Source organism: Ctenocephalides felis, unplaced genomic scaffold (genome assembly GCF_003426905.1).
Source record: "Ctenocephalides felis isolate EL2017-DRISC unplaced genomic scaffold, ASM342690v1 CF-g0.4_SCAFFOLD_03572, whole genome shotgun sequence".
Taxonomy (NCBI): Eukaryota; Metazoa; Arthropoda; class Insecta; order Siphonaptera; family Pulicidae; genus Ctenocephalides; species Ctenocephalides felis.
Window position 1 is genome coordinate 14,570,436 of NW_020539726.1, and position 20,845 is coordinate 14,591,280.

The 20,845-nt window shown below is 35.5% G+C and overlaps 1 protein-coding gene across 1 annotated transcript in view; it reads right to left on the reverse strand.

Annotated features, from left to right (window-relative positions):
* LOC113388013 overlaps positions 1-20,845 on the reverse strand; it is a 274,449-nt gene that overhangs the window by 47,640 nt on the left and 205,964 nt on the right. Inside the window, 32 exon segments of the mRNA XM_026625420.1 lie at positions 60-377; positions 473-784; positions 1,138-1,350; positions 1,433-1,554; positions 1,675-1,972; positions 2,039-2,992; positions 3,061-3,393; positions 3,465-3,773; positions 3,864-4,193; positions 4,264-4,590; positions 4,795-5,109; positions 5,171-5,497; positions 5,634-5,960; positions 6,209-6,520; positions 6,724-7,053; positions 7,144-7,467; positions 7,764-8,078; positions 8,315-8,638; positions 8,714-9,034; positions 9,106-9,423; positions 9,513-9,830; positions 12,844-13,164; positions 13,335-13,655; positions 13,880-14,200; positions 15,658-15,975; positions 16,485-16,790; positions 16,934-17,254; positions 17,328-18,620; positions 18,693-19,838; positions 19,907-20,197; positions 20,291-20,491; positions 20,603-20,785. Of these exon segments, the coding sequence (XP_026481205.1) occupies positions 60-377; positions 473-784; positions 1,138-1,350; positions 1,433-1,554; positions 1,675-1,972; positions 2,039-2,992; positions 3,061-3,393; positions 3,465-3,773; positions 3,864-4,193; positions 4,264-4,590; positions 4,795-5,109; positions 5,171-5,497; positions 5,634-5,960; positions 6,209-6,520; positions 6,724-7,053; positions 7,144-7,467; positions 7,764-8,078; positions 8,315-8,638; positions 8,714-9,034; positions 9,106-9,423; positions 9,513-9,830; positions 12,844-13,164; positions 13,335-13,655; positions 13,880-14,200; positions 15,658-15,975; positions 16,485-16,790; positions 16,934-17,254; positions 17,328-18,620; positions 18,693-19,838; positions 19,907-20,197; positions 20,291-20,491; positions 20,603-20,785 (12,069 nt within the window).

A 20,845-nucleotide genomic window follows, 5' to 3' on the forward strand; every position in this document is an offset into this window, starting at 1 on the left:
GTAATTTTCATATTTGTTATAAATTTAGCATATGATATTTATTTTATGATGTGTTTTACCTATGATTTGAACCGGTCTGCAAACAACAAATGGATCACCCGACATTCCATCAGGACAACTACAGGTTGGTATATGGTTGATCACATTACACAAGGCGCCTTGTCCACATGTGCCAGGGCATGGGTCTACACAACGTAGATTAGTGCAAGCGCGATTCGGAGAGCAGTCCGTATTCATAGTACATTCTGGCCGGCAGCCGCTATATGGATCGCCGTGATATTGAGCAATACAAGTACAATGACCGTCGCCGGAACATACAGCGTTGGCACCGCAAGGTGATGGATGACAAGGATCTCTCGGTACTGGCTCAACTTTTTCTGTTAGAAGATATTCCATCATAACATTTAATATACAATTCATTAAAGCTATATTAAATCTTTTCATCTGGACTATATACCTATAATGATCGAACATTGCGTGAAGGGATCTCCAGTATATCCTTGTTGACAACTACAAATTGGTAAATGGTTCTGAACTCTGCACTCAGCATTGAAGCCGCAAGAGCCTGGACATGGGTCGCGACATTTCTCGCTAATACAAGCAGAATTTGATGGGCAGTCAGTATTCACGACACATTCTGGTCTACAATTTGGAGGCGAACCTATGTAGCTTTGACGACATGTGCAAGAAGGCCGGCCATTTAATGATCGACATTCGGAATTAGGACCACAAGGTGAAGGTTGGCATGGATCGCGAGGAGTTACTTCAGAGTCCGGTATGCGTACTAGAATAAAAAAAAGTGAAATTCCATAATTAATATCAGTTTATATGTACATTTTTCAGTTATATTATTAAGCATCATTAAATGCTTGACAAAGATCAGTAATTTCGCAATTTACTTTGAGATATTTTAACTATCAATTATAACAAACGAAACTGACATAATGAACAATTTTGATTCTCATAGTACAATTTTTAGTGGACAACGAATTAGAAAAAAAATAGATATTTATCTAACACAGAAATTGTTAGTAAATATCAATATGTTTAATATTATTTATTTCTTTAGAGTTTACGTGAATTAATCATTTGTTAATCTAATTATTTAATACAGCAATAAATAATTTATGAACCTACATGGTTGCTCGTAGCATCGGGTGAAGGGGTCCCCGGTCATTCCACTGGGACAACTGCATACAGGATTATGATTTATCACTTCGCATCTTGCACCAAGACCACAAGTGCCAGAACATGGATTACTACATTTGAATTTGTGACAAGCCCTGTTTTGGGGGCACTCAGCATTTACAACACATTCTGGTTTACAGTTTGGTGGAGTTCCCATAAAACCTTTACAAAAGTAGTCAATATAATATAAATAAATATATATATATATATATATATATATATAAATTGGGCTATTTTAGCAAACCTGCTTGACAAGAACAAACAGCTTGATTGTCATTTGTACGACAGTTGCTGTTAGGACCACATGGCGATGGTCTACAAGGATCTGGCACGGTATAAGGGGTTACAGGTGCGGGAGGTTCGTATCTAAATCAATAAAGATCAAAATTAATGCTTAAATAAAATATTATAGGTAAGTCTACAACAATAATATTCAATTCATTTTTAAAATGTTGAGAAACTGTTTATGAAACATAAAATTTTTACCTGCATTCCGTGAAAGGATCGCCGACGTGTCCTTCAATACAACTGCATGTTGGTACATGGTTTACAACTGAACATTGGGCATTATGACCACAAATTCCAGGGCATGGATCTTCACATTTATTACGCAAGCACGCACGATTTGTTGGACAGTCTGAACTAAGTATGCATTCAGGTCGACAACCTTCATATGGATTGCCGTAGTAATCGGGGATGCATGCACAAGCACCAGCATTATTGCGCTGTTTGCAAATTGCATTAGCACCGCATGGTGAGGGCTCACAAGGGTTCAAGGGTTCTTCTGTAAACATTAGTACTAAAATGTATAATTATATTCATAACAACAGTAAAGAATAATTATACTCACGTTGTTTTTGTACACATTGAATAAAAGGATTTCCTGTAAATCCTTGAGCACAGGTGCAAGTCACAGCATGACTAATTACCCTGCATTCCGCATGTGTTCCACATGAGCCCGGACAAGGGTCTCTGCACTTGTTATTGATGCATGCTTGATTTGTTGGACAATCTGGATTTATAATGCACTCTGGTCGACAATTAGGTGGATTACCTATATATCCCTGCAGACATCGACATATTGGAGCACTGCCTGTGGATTGGCATTCAGAATTGGGACCACATGGAGAAGGTTGGCAAACATCTCTTGGTTTTTCTACTATTTCCGGTTCTCTCACAATAGGAATATCGTAACAGCTTCTAAATGGATCGCCAGTCTGTCCTTGAGGACAACTGCAAATAGGACTATGATTGATAACTTCACATCTTGCTCCTAATCCACAAGAGCCCAGACATGGATCTGTGCATTTTTGGTTAACGCAAGCTTTCCTTGATTCACACTCTGAGCTTACGATACATTCCGGTCTACATGACGGTGGAGAACCAGCATAACCTTGCAAACAAGAACAAACAGCATGACCTTCTCCTTGTCTGCACTGACTATTGGGACCACAAGGTGATGGAGAACAAAGATCTCGTTTCAATTCAGGCTCAGGCTCTTTCACGCGACAGTTGACAAATGGGTCACCTGTATATCCATCTGGACATGAACAAGCTGGAATATGATTAATAACATCACACCTCGCGCCATGTCCACAAGTTCCAGGGCAAGGATCGCGACATTTATTTTTTATACATGCTTTGCTCTGAACACATTCTGGATTTTGCACACATTCTGGTCGACATCCTTCATATGGGTTGCCACTATATTCCAGCAAACAAGTACATTCTCCATTATGACATTCAGCATTTGGACCGCAGGGCGATGGATTACACGGATCAGTATATAGAGGTGTAATAGTTGCTGAAATAAATATTTGTATTCGTTATTATTTTATATGAAAGAGACTTTTGTCTATGTATTCTACTTACTTGGAGGCAAGAGTATGCACTGAATAAACGGATCGCCTGTATAACCATCGTTGCAATTGCAAATTGGTAAATGATTCAGAACATGACAGTTTGCGTCAATTCCACATGATCCTTGGCAAGGATCGCGGCATTTTTGATTGATACAAGCTAGTTGACTAGAGCATTCAGTATTTATTGTACATTCTGGCCTACATTGTGGTGGTGCACCAATATAGCCGGGCAAACAAGCACATGCAGTATTTGATCCAATTAATTCACATTTTGAATTTGGTCCGCACGGAGAAGGAATACAAGATGGAGGACGTTCAGTGGTAATTGGTTCTCGTTCAACTTCTGCAGTCATAAAATAGTTATAAAATATTATTTAGATGAAACCAATATATGTTAAAATAAAATATACGTACGTCTTGGTAAACATTGTATAAATGGATCTCCAGTAAATCCTGGTGGACAAGCACATATAGGATTATGATTTCTAGTACTGCATTGTGCATCTCTTCCACAAGTATTTGGACATGGATCTGTACACTTTTGGTTTAAACAAGCTTTATCAAGGGGACATTCTGAGCTTACGATACACTCTGGCCGGCATTCAGGAGGTGCGCCAATGTAACCAGGCACACATGAGCAAACAGCTCGATCATTGATTTCTTTACATTGGCTGTTTGGTCCACAAGGAGAAGGTTGGCAAGGATGTTCTGGTACTGGACGACCTGGTTTAAATTTATGTGATTATTTTATCAAAAAGTGGAAATCTAGTGCAGACATGTCATATTACTGACCATCATTAAAATTTTACTTACGTGTAACAGGAATTTCTCTACATTGGAAAAATGGGTCACCAGCCATTCCGTCTGGACATGTACATATTGGTACATGGTTTGCTACATGACATTGAGCAAAAGTTCCACAAGTACCAGGGCATGGATCAATACATTTGAATCCAACACATGATAAAGCACTTTCACAATCTTGATTTGAATCACATTCATGTCTGCACCCTCGGGTCCGATCAAATGGATCTCCTTCAAAACCTCGTACACAAAAACAAGCAGCTGCACCATTTCTTTCGCGACATTCAGCATTGGGACCACAAGGTGATGGTTGGCAAGGAGTTGATGGCCTCTCCGTCACTTTAAAAAAATATGTTGTTAAAAATCATTACTGTAACAAAATGTTAAAACATAATTTTACATCATATACCTGGCGGAATTGGCAGTTCGCAGCCCGAAAATGGATCGCCAATATAACCCTGTTTGCAGAAACAAACGGCATTGTGGTTAATAACTGTGCATCTAGCATTTGTTCCGCATAATCCTGGACATGGATCGACACAACGTTCATTTGTGCATGCCAAATTACTTGGGCATTCAGAGTTTATTGTACACTCTGGTCTACAGTTTGGAGGTCTTCCTGTATATTGAGGTAGACACGAGCATGCAGCTTGAGTTCCAATTACACGACATTGCGAATTCGGTCCACAAGGAGAAGGTGCGCAAGGATTTTCGTTATCTTTTGGTTCAGATGGTACTAAAAAGGTATATTTTTCAAAGTTTTTACTATATAAATCATACGTACATATAATATATACATACTTATATATATATATTTGAGTTACAAGTTTATAGCTTTGATATTATTTATATGGGACTAATAAAATTGCAGTTTATTCATATTTTCACATAAATTGATGTAAGTGTGCATTGCATGCATTATTATTTGTATTTTACTCACATTCTATTTTCGAGCAATGCAAAAATGGATCTCCAGTATAACCAGGAGAACAGCTACAAATGGGATTGTGGTTGACAACTTGACATCGCGCATTTTGACCGCAAGTATTTGGACACGGATCTGTACATTTTTTATTCACACATGCTTTATCCTGTGGACACTCTGAACTGACAACGCATTCAGGCCTGCATAATGGTGGTGTACCTATGTAATCTGTTATGCATGAACAAACAGCATGGCCGTTTATTTCTCTACATTGACTGTGAGGACCACACGGTGATGGGTTACAAGGGTTCACTGGTATATCATGTTTGGCTATAACAAATATTTTATTGAATATGATTATAATATTTTTGCAAAGTCATATAATACTTACGAGTTTCTTGCAGAGTGCATTGTGATATTGGGTCACCCGTATATCCTGGGAGACATGAGCAAGATGGCGCATGATTAACAACTCGACATTCAGCATATAGACCACAAGCGCCAGGGCAAGGATCTCTGCATTTATTATTTAGACAAGCCTTAAATCTGTCACAATCAGAATTGATCACACACTCCGGCCTGCAACCGGTATAAGGATCTCCAAAATACTCTGGTAAACAGGCACATGAACCTGCTCCGTTGCGTTCTTTGCATGCAGCGTTCGTTCCACATGGGCTTGGATTACATGGATCTCTAGGTCCTTCTGTAGGTCTTGGGGCTAATGTTTATTTTAAAAAACATAATTAAAACTTACTGAAAATTTTATTTTGAATATGACACATAAAATACTTCACAAGTTTTGGTATGAAACCAAATCCTAACTTATAAAATATCTTAAATTAAACATTTCTTACTTTCCGGAATTGGGAAACATCCCAAGAATGGATCGCCAGAATAACCAATTTCACATTGACATAGAGGTTTATGGGCAACAACATGACATGTGGTATGTGGGCCGCATGAACCGGGACAAGGATCACGGCAACGTTCATTTTGACATGCCATATTAGATGTACATTCAGAATTTATAGTGCATTCTGGACGGCAATTGGGGGCGCGACCAATATAATCGGGGAGACAGGAACAAGCAGGCGTATCGCCAACGACTCGACATTGTGAATTGGGTCCACAGGGTGATGGTATACAAGGATTGCCACTTGGTCGAGGAGCTTCTACGGGTGCTACAATAGGTTTGATAAACATGCATTACCAACACCAAGATAAATTGTCACCATACAGAAAAGATACAAAATCTATAATTCATTTTCAGATTAAATATTTAACGTTTTCGTTACTTGTTATATAAAATTTTGTAAAATTTGAATAATAAAATATCAGTGTTAAATATTATATATATTAAATTAGTTATTATTTTTGTAATAACAAAAGAGAAAATGAATTATATATGTATTAAAAATGCATATCTTACTTGTTTCTTGTATACATCGTACAAATGGATCACCAGTATATCCATTGGAGCAACTACATATGGGATTATGATTTATAACTTGACAACGTGCATTTTGCCCGCATGTTCCGGGACATGGATCATTACATTTCTGATTAATACATGCTTTATCTTGTGGGCATTCCGAACTTACAACACATTCTGGTCTGCAGGTTGGCGGCATACCTATATTTCCAGGTGCACACGAGCAAACGGCGTGCCCGTTTATCTCGCGGCATTGGCTATTAGGTCCGCAGGGAGAGGGGTTACAAGGATCGATGGGCGTGTCTTCTACTATATTGGGAAAAGATTGATAGTTTAATAACATGCAGAAGATATCCGACCTTGCCACATCGACAGTATCAACATGCATTAGCTTTTGTTCAAATTTTGTTTAAAATAATAATAAACGTAAAGAAAACTAAAATCAAAACAAATAGTGTTCGATGTGTCAGGGTAGTAATAGAAAAAGCATAAACATAATCAAAAAGTCTTACTAGGAGGTGCAGGCAGATGACAAGAAGACATTGGATCTCCCACATATCCATTAATACATGAACAAGTTGGTGCATGATTTACAGTATTACAGATAGCATTCAGTCCACATACTCCTGGACACGGATCTTTGCACTTATTATTAAAACATGCTTTGTCTCTGTGGCAATCGTTGTTTGTAACGCACTCCGGCCGACAGCTGCTATATGGATCTCCAAAATATTCGGGCAAACAGGTACAAGAGCCAGCGCCGTTGCGTTCTTTGCAAACGGCGTTTGCTCCACAAGGTGATGGATTACAAGGGTTACGTTTTTCATCTTCGATGGGGATAACTGTAATCGAATATAGTGGTTTGATATGACCATGGAATTCATATAAATATTTAAAATTGCTCTGTTATTTTTAGTGGTAGTTGGCCTTACTTGGATTTGGTTTACACCCTGTGAAAGGATCTCCTGTATAACCTTGTTCACAGGTACATACAGGAGAATGTTTTATAACAGCACATATAGCATTCAAACCGCATGAACCCGGACATGGGTCCAAGCAACGTTCGTTAATACATGCTAAATTGCTTGGGCATTCTTCGCTAATTGTACATTCTGGGCGACAGTTGGGTGGTCTACCAATATAATTTTGAAGACATGAACATGCACCAGTACCACTTACTACCCTGCATTTTGAATATGGACCACATGGTGATGGAACGCATGGGTTTCCACTGGGTTCTTTCAGTATTGGGCGTTCTAAAACAGCATGCAATAAAAACATAAACCAAAACACAGACACAATAATGATATCAATATTAGTATAAAAATAGTATTATGGGTTAGTAATACAATAAACATTGTAAAGAAGCATGCTCTTAAAGTTGTTTGCTTTGCATTATACGTTGATAAATTTACCATCTTTACTTACTAAGTAGAATATCTAAATTATAAAGAAATTATTGTAACTAATGTTGTTATTTATAATTGATATTATAGTTCGCAATATCACAATAAATATACAAGTAAATAAAAAAATATATAATCATGCTTACTCTCTTCTGGGATGCATGTAGAGAAAGGATCTCCTACATATCCAGTTGGACAACTACATATTGGATTATGATTAATAACGTGACACCTAGCAAATTGTCCGCAAGTACCAGGACATGGGTCTTTACATGTTTCCCCGATACAAGCTTTATCTTGTGGACATTCAGAGCTAACTACACATTCAGGTCTGCATGATGGTGGTGCCCCTATATATTTAGGAAGGCATGAACATACTGCGTGTCCGTTTATTGTTCGGCATTCACTATTTAGGCCACATGGGCTAGGATGGCAAGGTTCCGGTGCCGGTAAATATTCAACTATATTTGAAATTTCATAATTGATTATATAATATATAATTATTGCGGTTAGTATCAAGGTTACCGTGGTTATACGGTATTGAAATCGTATCTGAATAAGTTCATGGGCAATTAATTAAGAAAAAGACAATAATGTATACAGGCCTTTCTCTAAATTGTATACAAATCTAACAAAAGAATAATTCAAATACAGTTTCAATCCTTCGGTTAACCATTTCCATGTAAAATTGACATACGTTTGGGTGTCTGCTGACAAGAACTCAGAGGATTTCCAATATATCCAGGAAGGCAAGTACATGATGGCGAGTGGTTAACAACTTGACATTGAGCGTTTACGCCACATACTCCAGGGCAAGGATTTTTGCATTTATTATTGACACAAGCTTTTGTCATAGAACAATCGCTATTTAGAACACACTCGGGTCGGCACTCAATATATGGATCCCCAAAGTATTCTGGTAAACACAAACAAGAACCGGCCCCATTACGCTCCTTGCAAACTGCATTCGCTCCACAAGGTGAAGGAACACAGGGATTTCGAACTTCTTCTATCATTTGTACTAAAAAAATTTTCATAGTAAAATAAGTCATTAATATAAACAATGCAATATGAAAATATAAGGTTATGTTCTCACATGGAATAATAGAGCATCCCGAAAATGGATCTCCTGTATATCCAGGGTTACATGTACATATCGGAGAATGTTTTATAACGCTGCAACTAGCATGAAAACCGCACGAACCGGGACAAGGATCAATACATTTTTCACTAACACAAGCCAAATAACTTGGGCACTCGGAGTTTATTGTACATTCTGGTCTACAATTCGGAGGTCGCCCGACATAGTTTTGCAAACACGAACAAATTGGTAAATCGTTAACTGTACGGCATTGTGAATTAGGGCCACATGGTGAAGGAATACAAGGGTTTCCTTTTGGTATTGGTACTATAGGTTCTACAAAATTTGAACAAAAGATTATAACGTAGTTTTTATTTAAAAATCTTAATGTTATCCTTATAACTTACTTTCTTCAGTGTAACATCTGACAAACGGATCGCCAATGTAACCTACTGTACAGCTACATATGGGATTATGGTTAACTGTAGTGCATCTAGCATTAAACCCACATACCCCCGGACATGGATCTTCACATTTTAGATTTATACAAGCTTTATTCTGAGGGCACTCAGAACTGACCATACATTCAGGTCTACAATTTGGAGGTGATCCTATATAATTAATTTTACAAGAACAAACGGCTCTATCATTTACATTTCTACAATTACTGTTTGGACCGCATGGAGACGGCAGGCACGGATTGCCAATTGGTACATCACGAACATCTGACAAAAATTAGAATATTTTATGTTTAAAATTCAAAATTTCTCGTTTTGGACGTAATTCAGGGAATAAAAAAACATTTGTGTTTTACCAGGTATTAAATGACATGATCTGAGCGGATCGCCGGTATGTCCCGATAAACAGTAGCAACTGGGAGCGTGATTGTTGACATAACATTCTGCATTTATACCGCATGTACCGGGGCAAGGATCGATACATTTATTATTTGCGCAGGCCTTATGCCTGGGGCAATCTGCGTTTAAAATACATTCTGGGCGACATCCTGCATAAGGGTCTCCATGATATTCTGGAAGACAGGTGCAAGAACCCGCACCACTTCGTTCTTTGCAAATAGCGTTAGGTCCGCACGGTGATGGATTACAAGGTTGTGGTATTTCGTGGACAATTGCTGTAAAATTTTCTGATAATTACTGTTTTTTCTGTTTAGTTCATAGCTATTTCAAAATTATAAGCATTAATCATTTGAAGTAATCTGAAGCACAAGGATTTAGAAGCCGATTTATATTATATGTTAATAAAGGTTACTTATATTTAAAATTAAACATAATTATACGTTAAATGGTTAACATTAATAAGGTGGGATTAAATAATGAGAGTTGGTACTCCCAATTTTGAATGAATTCATTATATTAATATACAGATTTAAGCCGCATTTTGGGTAGCAGAATATATATAGATATATATATATTTTGTAGAGTTTCGAACAAGAATCCAAAAATAATACAAAATAAAAAACAAGAAAAGTTTTTAAAAAAACAATTTCTTTATTTAATTATTTGTTTATTGTCGACGTTTCGGAACTAGGTACGTTCCATCTTCAGGACATCTGTCAAGAAACATGATCTTGATGAGATTTTAGCAAACAATATGTTTAGGAAAAAAAAATAGATTTTTCTTAAATAATGAATTAAATTGTAAAAAATATAATAATGTACAGAAATATGATAATATGTTCAAAATAAAAATGATAAAAATAAATGAGTGGATTATCAGAACAGGATATTAAACATAATAGAAATTTTTTTTGAAAGTTATGGAAATTTTTTAAGAAAAGGTTAATGACAAAGTTGAATTAATTACCTGTATGTTTGAATATTTGTTAGCACTTTTTCACTAAACAAGCTTTTTTAACAAAAATGATTTTGTGAGTTAATTTTCCGCCGAATAATTAGATTTTGTAAATCAAAATTACTAAAAAATTTGTCTTTTTTAAAATTATTATTTGAAAACACAAATAATATTGTTCTCTGGATGTTGTTCGATTGGTTTTCGAAAATTAACTAAATGAAACTGGTGTGCCTTTTGTAACACGTGTAAACACTTGAACGAGAGATGTGAGATAGTATGTGTGTGTTTTTATATGTCAGGGTGTGAATACTTAAATTGTTGATCTTAAAAGGAAGTCGATATTAATTGTTTGTCAAAAAGTGTAAAAAATTTAAATATGAATCATGTAATAGGTTGTGATCTGATCTAATGTTGACACTGTTAGAAACATTTATGAGGATGAGACAACTCTCCGCGAATAACCTTCTAAAGATGCAACTTTCGTGATATAAAATCTTTGGAGTGAAATTAAATGAATGGGCGTTTTCTATAGAGTGTTGTACTAGGGTACTTTTGAAATTTTTTTGTTTATGGTGGACCACACTTAGTTCATGTTGTCTCATTCTCTTGTGTACATATTGGGAGGTTTGTCCAATATATTGAAAAGCACAGTCATTACAAGAAACAGAATATACTACATTAGTATTGAGATTGGATGGGGTGGGGGATTTAATGTTCGTAAAGAATTGGTTGAAGGAGTGTAAGGATGAGCCTGATACTAAAATGTTTTCTTCTAACAAAATTTTGGCAAAATAATAATATAAATCTTCAACGTATGGTATGCTGCAGTAAATAAGATTGGTGTTTTTGATGTTAGTACTGGTATTGGGAGAATTAATTTGTGTTTTTAAGAAAGTTCGTCTTTTTTGAATAACTGAATGAATGAGATTTTTTGGGTAACCATTTTCAATTAGAGTTATTTTTACTAGGGATAAATTTTGTGGATGGAAAGTTTGGTGAGACAACAAAATAGCATGGTCTGTAAGGGAAATAATAGTGTTTATCTTATAGTTTCTGGGACAGTATGAGGAATAGTGTAAGTATCTACCCGACCATGTCGTTTTTCTATACCAATTTGTTCGAACAAAGTTATTAGTGTTGTAAACGGATACATCCAAGAAATTAAGTCTGTTGTTATTTTGTACAAAGAGAATGAGACAACATGAACTAAGTGTGGTCCACCATAAACAAAAAAATTTCAAAAGTACCCTAGTACAACACTCTATAGAAAACGCCCATTCATTTAATTTCACTCCAAAGATTTTATATCACGAAAGTTGCATCTTTAGAAGGTTATTCGCGGAGAGTTGTCTCATCCTCATAAATGTTTCTAACAGTGTCAACATTAGATCAGATCACAACCTATTACATGATTCATATTTAAATTTTTTACACTTTTTGACAAACAATTAATATCGACTTCCTTTTAAGATCAACAATTTAAGTATTCACACCCTGACATATAAAAACACACACATACTATCTCACATCTCTCGTTCAAGTGTTTACACGTGTTACAAAAGGCACACCAGTTTCATTTAGTTAATTTTCGAAAACCAATCGAACAACATCCAGAGAACAATATTATTTGTGTTTTCAAATAATAATTTTAAAAAAGACAAATTTTTTAGTAATTTTGATTTACAAAATCTAATTATTCGGCGGAAAATTAACTCACAAAATCATTTTTGTTAAAAAAGCTTGTTTAGTGAAAAAGTGCTAACAAATATTCAAACATACAGGTAATTAATTCAACTTTGTCATTAACCTTTTCTTAAAAAATTTCCATAACTTTCAAAAAAATTTTCTATTATGTTTAATATCCTGTTCTGATAATCCACTCATTTATTTTTATCATTTTTATTTTGAACATATTATCATATTTCTGTACATTATTATATTTTTTACAATTTAATTCATTATTTAAGAAAAATCTATTTTCTTTTCCTAAACATATTGTTTGCTAAAATCTCATCAAGATCATGTTTCTTGACAGATGTCCTGAAGATGGAACGTACCTAGTTCCGAAACGTCGACAATAAACAAATAATTAAATAAAGAAATTGTTTTTTTAAAAACTTTTCTTGTTTTTTATTTTGTATTATTTTTGGATTCTTGTTCGAAACTCTACAAAATATACACAAATCCAAGACTCTACCATTCAAATATATATATATATATATATATATATATATATATATATATATATTTTAGTTTCTTCTACGCAGGTCAAGATGTTAAAGGCCTAAGTTTTGATTAGAAATAGAAAGCAAATATCCAAAAATAAATCTTACGTAGCTCAATAACAGTACATCCAGAGAATGGATCGCCAGTATATCCAGGTATACAATAACATACAGGGGCATGGGTCACAGTTCTACACAAAGTGTTAGGACCGCAAGAACCTATACAAGGATCTTGACATTTACTTGATATACATGCTTTATCCATTTGGCATTCTGAATGAATGGTACATTCTGGTCTACAGAAAGGAGGTTGTCCATAATAATTGGGCATACATGAACAAGACGCATGCAAACCAGATGTTTTACATATAGCATTTAGCCCACATGGTGAGGGTTTGCATGGATTTTTATTTTCTTCGACAGGACGTCCTATAATTATTGCATATTTTATAATTATCAAATTTTAAGATTCCAAATATTATTAAATTTGATCTGATTGTGAAATACTCTATTGCAATTGTTAAAATTACTGACAAAAGTTCAAATAAATTTCACAATTACAATACTAAAGAAGGTAACCGTATTATCAATATTCTTACTTTCTATAGGAAAACATGCGATAAATGGATCGCCTGTTTGCCCATCTGGGCAACTGCAAATTGGATTGTGATTGATAACATTGCATTTGCTATGCGTCCCACATGTACCGGGGCAAGGATCAATACACTTTTGTCTGACACATGCTTGATTCATGGGACATTCAGAACTTATAACACATTCTGGACGACAATATGGCGGAGAACCAATATATCCGGAAGCACATGAACAAACTGGATGATTCGTGTGCACACGGCACGTAGAATAAGGTCCACAAGGCGATGGTACGCAAAGATCTTGAATAGGCCGAGGTGGATCGAAAGCTATTTTCAAATATTTTTTTTAATTAATTCATATTACAAATGTTAATTGAATATGTTAGTTCAAAGTTTTTCGGCATAAAAAATATTATAAATTGACCAGTTAATTGAAGTGTATCAAAATTGATAGATTAAATGTTAACAATATAGAAAGTATTTCGCGGATCAAAAATATTGAAAGTGTTATTTGTTAAAACAACTTTTGCTTTCTTTAATTCGATGCTCACTGATTTGTGGAAGAAGTCGGCAAGCAGTCAAAGGATTTCCTGTGTGACCTGGCAGGCACGTGCAAATAGGTGCATGATTGACAACTTTGCACTCAGCCTGTAAGCCGCAAACACCTGGACAAGGATTTCGACATTTTTCTTGAAGACACGCTTGATGCATCGGGCAATCAGAATTTTGTACGCATTCGGGTCTACAGGAAGTATATGGGTCACCGTGATAGTCCGGCTTGCAAGTGCAAGCACCTGCTCCGCCGCGAACCGTACAAATTGCATTGTTACCGCAAGGTGATGGAGAACACGGATCACGAGGTAATTCTATTACTATGGTGACATTCGAAATATTATTACTCTATGTAAAGAGCAAATAAAATATAATACTGTATTATAAAATTGAATGATAAATGTTAGTAAAATCTTGAAGTCAACATTCTTCTAACAATATATCAACAAGAAAAATGTAAATACTAAATATAAAACACTATATATTAACAAACATATATATGATAAAAAAAACTATATATTCAGCATGCTATAGCTAAATATCCATTCACAACATGCAATCATGCACTTACGATATCAATGAATGTAATCAAATGAGATGATATTAGCATGCTAAATTACACTTACAATACTTAGTAATAATTTGTATAGTAAGTGTATATGACTCTGAGATGTTTTACAATATAAATTAAGTATGATCGTAAAGAATAGAATAGTATATTGGTAGGCCAAAAATCAACAAATTTAAGTAATTTTGCGAAGGAATTCGAAGGAATTACATATAGTTAATAGCAAATATACGTGTATAATTGTACAAAAATATTTATAAATATATTAATATTATATATAATATTTTATATCGTGATCTTACTTATATATGCATGCGGTTCCGAATAGATTAACCAATAACAAAACATTATATATAAATTTGTTTATTTGTTTGATGATTATTGTCATTAAGTATGATTTTAATTAAGTTTTCATCATATGAGATATACCTGATTATTTATGCGAATGGACTTTGTAATTGACAACAGCTTTAACTCATTATTCAAATTTTGAATGTTTGGATCAGCATTTTTTAAAAAAATATGTTATTTTATATTTATTCACAAACATATATAAAGTACGTTTTTATCTACCATTAATGAAATAAAAAATGATCTCAGAAATATCGTTAAAAAGACGTTTAAATTAAATGAAATATTAATACGCATGAACATTTTGTAGATGTTATTGAAATTTCTGTTCGGAACCTCACTATCTAATATATATATATATATATATATATATATATATATATATATATTTGAATACATGTATATACATACATGTAAGTATGTATATGAACAATCTGTGGGAATCTGTAATAAAGTTCAGCAATTTACCATCTCCTAGTTTTCGATTTTTTTCAAACATTTGATCAAAGTAAAATTTAATGAAAGTTTGCATACAATTATTGATTTTTTAAAATAATATATGAAAATCATTTGAAATTTTCAAAAATTTAGTTTTTAAAATAGTTAAAAATATCGAAAATTGAAATTTATGAAAATATACCCAATTTATAAATTTTTTTCAATGCAATTGATAAGGTAATGACTATAATCAAAGTTGAATATTGAACTTAATAAATTTATATACTAATTATGAATCCGTAGTAATAAAAATAGTTTCAATTTCAAATTAAATTTTTAATCGGGTTACTTTTCGTTGCAGATCTAACCGATAGAATAATATAATAGTGCATAAACGATCAATGATACATAAAAACATACCTGGTGCTGGGCTGCAGCCGGAGAATGGATCACCTTCGTAGCCTTGCTGGCAAGTACATACGGGCCGATGATTTTGCACGGTACAGCGAGCGTTAAAGCCGCACGAACCAGCGCAGGGATCGCGACATTTCGTTCTAACGCAAGCAAGATGAGATGGACAGTCCTGGTGAATTAAACACTCTGGACGACAATTCGGAGGAGCACCGAGATTGCCTGGTATACAGGAACACACTGGACGATTTTCCACTACGCGGCATTCGGCATTTGCACCGCAAGGTGATGGTAGGCATGGATCGTGAGGTATATCAGGTTCAACAGCTGCAGAAAATGTCTATTTTATAATATTTGCCTTATAAAATTGAATAAGGTTATGTGTGGAGTTTTAAAAATTGCAATCTTTATATTTTCCAATTTTTTATCAATTTATGTTTTAAAATATAATAATCTATAAATCTTGAAATATAATAAGCTATAAAAAATTAGATAATAAAACAAATTTCATGTAACGCCAAAAACATCTACTGTTTGGACCACACACGGCGAAGGATCACGCGGATTTGGTAGTAAATAACCTGACACAATATGCGGTGGACGAACTATTCTATTGCATATACTAAAAACTATAAAGTCAAATTATCCGTTATTGTCGAATAAATAAATTAATTCTTAAGGTAAACATCAATAATCAACCTGAACATTATGCTAATTAATGCTATCAAATATGTTGTTTGTATTTGAATAAATATTGGAATTAATTCGATTGAATATTTTAAAGTACTTTTTAAGAAACCATTTTTAGTAAATTTTATTATTATTTATTAACTTACATTTCTGCACGCATTGTACGAAAGGATCGCCTACATAGGCTTCTGGCGGGCAGCTGCATATTGGGTTATGATTAATTACGTGGCATCTAGCGTTCAATCCACATGTACCCTGGCAAGGATCTCTGCATTTGTGGTCTATGCAGGCCTTGTCATGGGCACATTCTGAACTAACAGCACACTCAGGTCTGCAGGCAGGTGGAGCACCGAAATAGCCAGTTTGACAAGAGCAAACTGCGCGGTCCGATTTAACTCGACACAAACTATTTGGACCGCAAGGAGACGGTTCACATGGATTACGAAGAGGAGCTGTTGAGAAATTCATTATGTTAATGTTATAGCGTTTACAATTATAATAATACAATATGTTATTAACTTTACAAACAATTTGATTGATATATTTTAATAAACAAAATTAAGTATCTACTGATTAATATTAATGCAGTTCTTACTGATTTCAGGCTGTCTACGACACGAAACAAAAGGATCACCAGTATAACCACGAGCACAAGAACACACTGGTATATGATTTACTACTGAACATTCAGCTCTTGTGCCACATAGACCTTGGCATGGGTCACGACAATGTTGTGATAAACAAGCCAAATGACTGGCGCAATCAGAGTTAATAGAACACTCAGGCCTGCATCCTCCTGAATAGGGGTTACCAATATAGGGCGGAATACAAGTGCAGCGAGCAACTCCGTCTATTGCAGAACATTGAGCATTTTCTCCACAAGGTGATGGGTAGCAAGGATCATGTGGTATCACATCTTCTAAAATTGTGTATGTTAGTTGTACTAAATAAATATAATAAGCATTGTAATAATAGTAAGTTAAACTTACGTTTTGGTATCAAGGAGCAGCCTACAAAAGCATCTCCTTGATAACCTTCTAAGCAGCTACAGAATGGTGTATGATTCACAACATCACATTTGGCATTTTGTCCGCAATTATTTGTGCATGGATTTTTGCATTTTTCTTGAATGCACGCTTTGTCTCTCGGACATTCTTGATTAATAACACATTCAGGTCTGCAATGTGGAGGGCTACCTATATTGTCAGCAGCGCAGGAACACACTGGTCTACCTTGCTTAACTTGACATATTGAATTTGGACCGCATGGAGTTGGTATACATGGATTTTTAGTTTTAGGTTCCTCAATATAAACTTGACACGAAGTAAACGGATCACCTTGTGTTCCAGGTGGGCATGTACAAATAGGCTTATGATTTACTACATCGCAGCGAGAACCTATTCCACAAGCACCTGGGCATGGATCTATACATTTCTGATTAGCACAAGCATAAATCTGTTGACAATCTGTACTAACTAAGCATTCTGATTGACACAATGGAGGCATTCCACGGAATTCTGGCAAACAAGAACATACAGCATATTTTCTTTCAGAAATAAGACATCTACTGTTTGGACCACACGGTGAAGGATCACACGGATTAGGTGGTAAATAACCTGGTGTAACATGCGGTGGGCGAACTATTCTGTTGCATGATACTAAAGCATCGCCAGAAGTTTCAGGTGGACAGAAGCACACAGGATAGTGATTAACTGCTTCGCATAATGCGCCAACTCCGCACGCTCCAATACAAGGATCATTGCACTTGTTTCCAACACAAACTTTATTAATCGCACAATCAGAATTTACTACGCACTCTGGATGGCACCCTATTAAAGGATCTCCAAAATAGCCGTTTTTGCATATACATGCTAATATGCCATTAAGTTGCTTACATTCAGTATTATCACCACATTTTAAAGCATTACAAGTTTGAGTTCTTTCTTCAGGGATTTCAGATACTGAACAATATTCATAAGGATTTCCATACAATCCTGTTGGGCAACTACAAACTGGATTATGGTAAATAGTAGCACATCTTGCATTTACCCCGCAAGATCCCGGACATGGATCTGAACACTTCCGACTCAGGCAAGCCTTATCAAATGGACAATCAGAATCCATTAAACATTCCGGCCGGCACATTGGGTTATTAATAGCATTTGGTCCAGAACAAGAATTACAAATTGCAATCTGATCATTATACACTTCACAAATATCACCATTTTGGCATGGTGAAGGAATACATGGCTGTGTCTGATTTGGGTAAGGTAGGATTATTGCTAAAACAAAAATCATAATAAAACTTATTGCATATCGACCATTTACAAAAAATATTCAAGATTTATACTTACGTTTTTGTTGACATAGAGAAAGTGGGTCTCCAATATATCCATCTGGACAACCGCACACAGCCGTATGGTACCTTACTATACATTGTGCATTGACTCCACATATCGAAATACCGCAAGGATTAATACATTTTCTGTTAGAACATGTCTTATCTTCAGGACAATCAGAGTTTAATAAACATTCAGCTTGACATCCAGTTTGAGGTTCACCTAAGAAATCTGGTAAACAAGAGCACACAGGGCGTCCTTTTACCACTTGACATATGGTATTTATTCCGCAAGGACTGGGATTGCATAGATCATCATGCAATGGTGTCTGAATTTGATAACAACGCTTCAATGGATGTCCAGTTAATCCTGCAGCACAGGCGCATACTGGATGGTGCTTTTCTACTCTGCATTCAGCATTTATTCCACAAGAACCCGGACAAGGATTTCTGCAACGGAAACCCATGCAAGCATTATCTGCACTACAATCATCATCAGTTTGGCATTCATATCCAACACAGCCACCAACTGATGTAGGATCTCCACCCATTCCGTCAGGGCAACTGCAGAGTGGTTGTCCAGAAGGTGACGCGCTGCATACAGCTCCTACAGCACAAGGGTTAGGATCGCAAGGTGAATGTGGTGATCTGTAACAATTTGTGTAGGGATCTCCAATAAATCCTGATTTACAATAACATTGCTCACGGCCTGATACAACATAGCATTCAGAATTACTGCCGCAAGGACCAGGTTGACAAAGATCTGTTCCTCTTTGTGGCATTGAACATGCTCGGAATGGATTTCCAATCGATGGCTCGGGACAGAAACAAGTTGGCTGTCTATCTGGATCGCAAATTGCTCCATGACCACAAGGATTTGGATCACACGGAGAGCGTTGTTGCATGCAACCACGTATTGTATTCGGGCTTTCTAAATATCCTGCCAGACATGTACACTTTGAAAATCCATTTTCAAGAACTGTGCACTGCGTATTGGGACCACAGGGTGAGGGATCACATGGATTCTTTGGTAAACGGCATGGTTTTCGTGGTGGTTGACCTTCATATTCTGGCAAGCAAAAGCATAAAGGTTTGCCATTGACCATTCGGCATCCAGAATTTGGCCCACAAGCATTTCGTTCACATTCATCACCTTCAGGTACTGTAAAATCAATAATGCTTTAATTATCGAAACTTATTGTATAAATATATATATATAAAGATATTTACTGCAAATTCTAAATGGGTTTCCAGTCATTCCTTTTGGACAGAAACATATTGGACTACCATGATCAACTTCGCACTTGGCACCAGTTCCACATGGATTTGGATCGCATGGGTTTGTTCGAGGTTTACACTCGAGATTCGGATTTCCTGTATATCCAGGTGGGCATTTACAAGTAGCCTTATGATTTGCAATTTCGCACATTGCATAGTGTCCACATTGACAAGGTGGCAAACACTGACCATTTATGCAAGCTTCACTAAGCGGACAATCATTATCCGATAAGCATCCCACAACTACAATAACAAATTAAAGATAAAAAAAATATATTTAGTGAATTTATAGGAATTTTTATATTCCACTCATACGTTTATTAAATGTTCTATTACCTGTATTGCATTCTATGTATGGATTTCCAGTTGCTCCAATGGGGCACCTGCACTCAACGCCATGTTGTACAGGGGTGCATTCAGCGCCCGTTCCGCAAGAGTCTACTTGGCACGGATTTTTACATACTCTATTCAATCTATCGCATAATTTATCTGGTGGACAATCTTCATTGTATTGACACATTGATCCAATGACAACTGCTACAAAAATAATCAGATCCATCCAATGTCATAATTGTTAAATATACTTAATGTTCATATTATATCAGATTTTTAATTATATTGTGTAAGTGTATAATATAGTATGCATACCAGTTGTACATCCGATATATCCATTTCCTTGATAACCATCAGCACAACTACAATCAGCTCCATGATTTGTATTAACACATACTGCATTGTGCGCACATGGATTATGTATTGTGCAAGGATGAATGCATTCTCCATTTACGCAAGCTTCCGTCAAGGAACAGTCTTCATTCCGAGTGCAACTTACTATAAAAAAAATTAACAACATCAGTAATTAAATTTTCAGTAATGAACCTATTATAATAG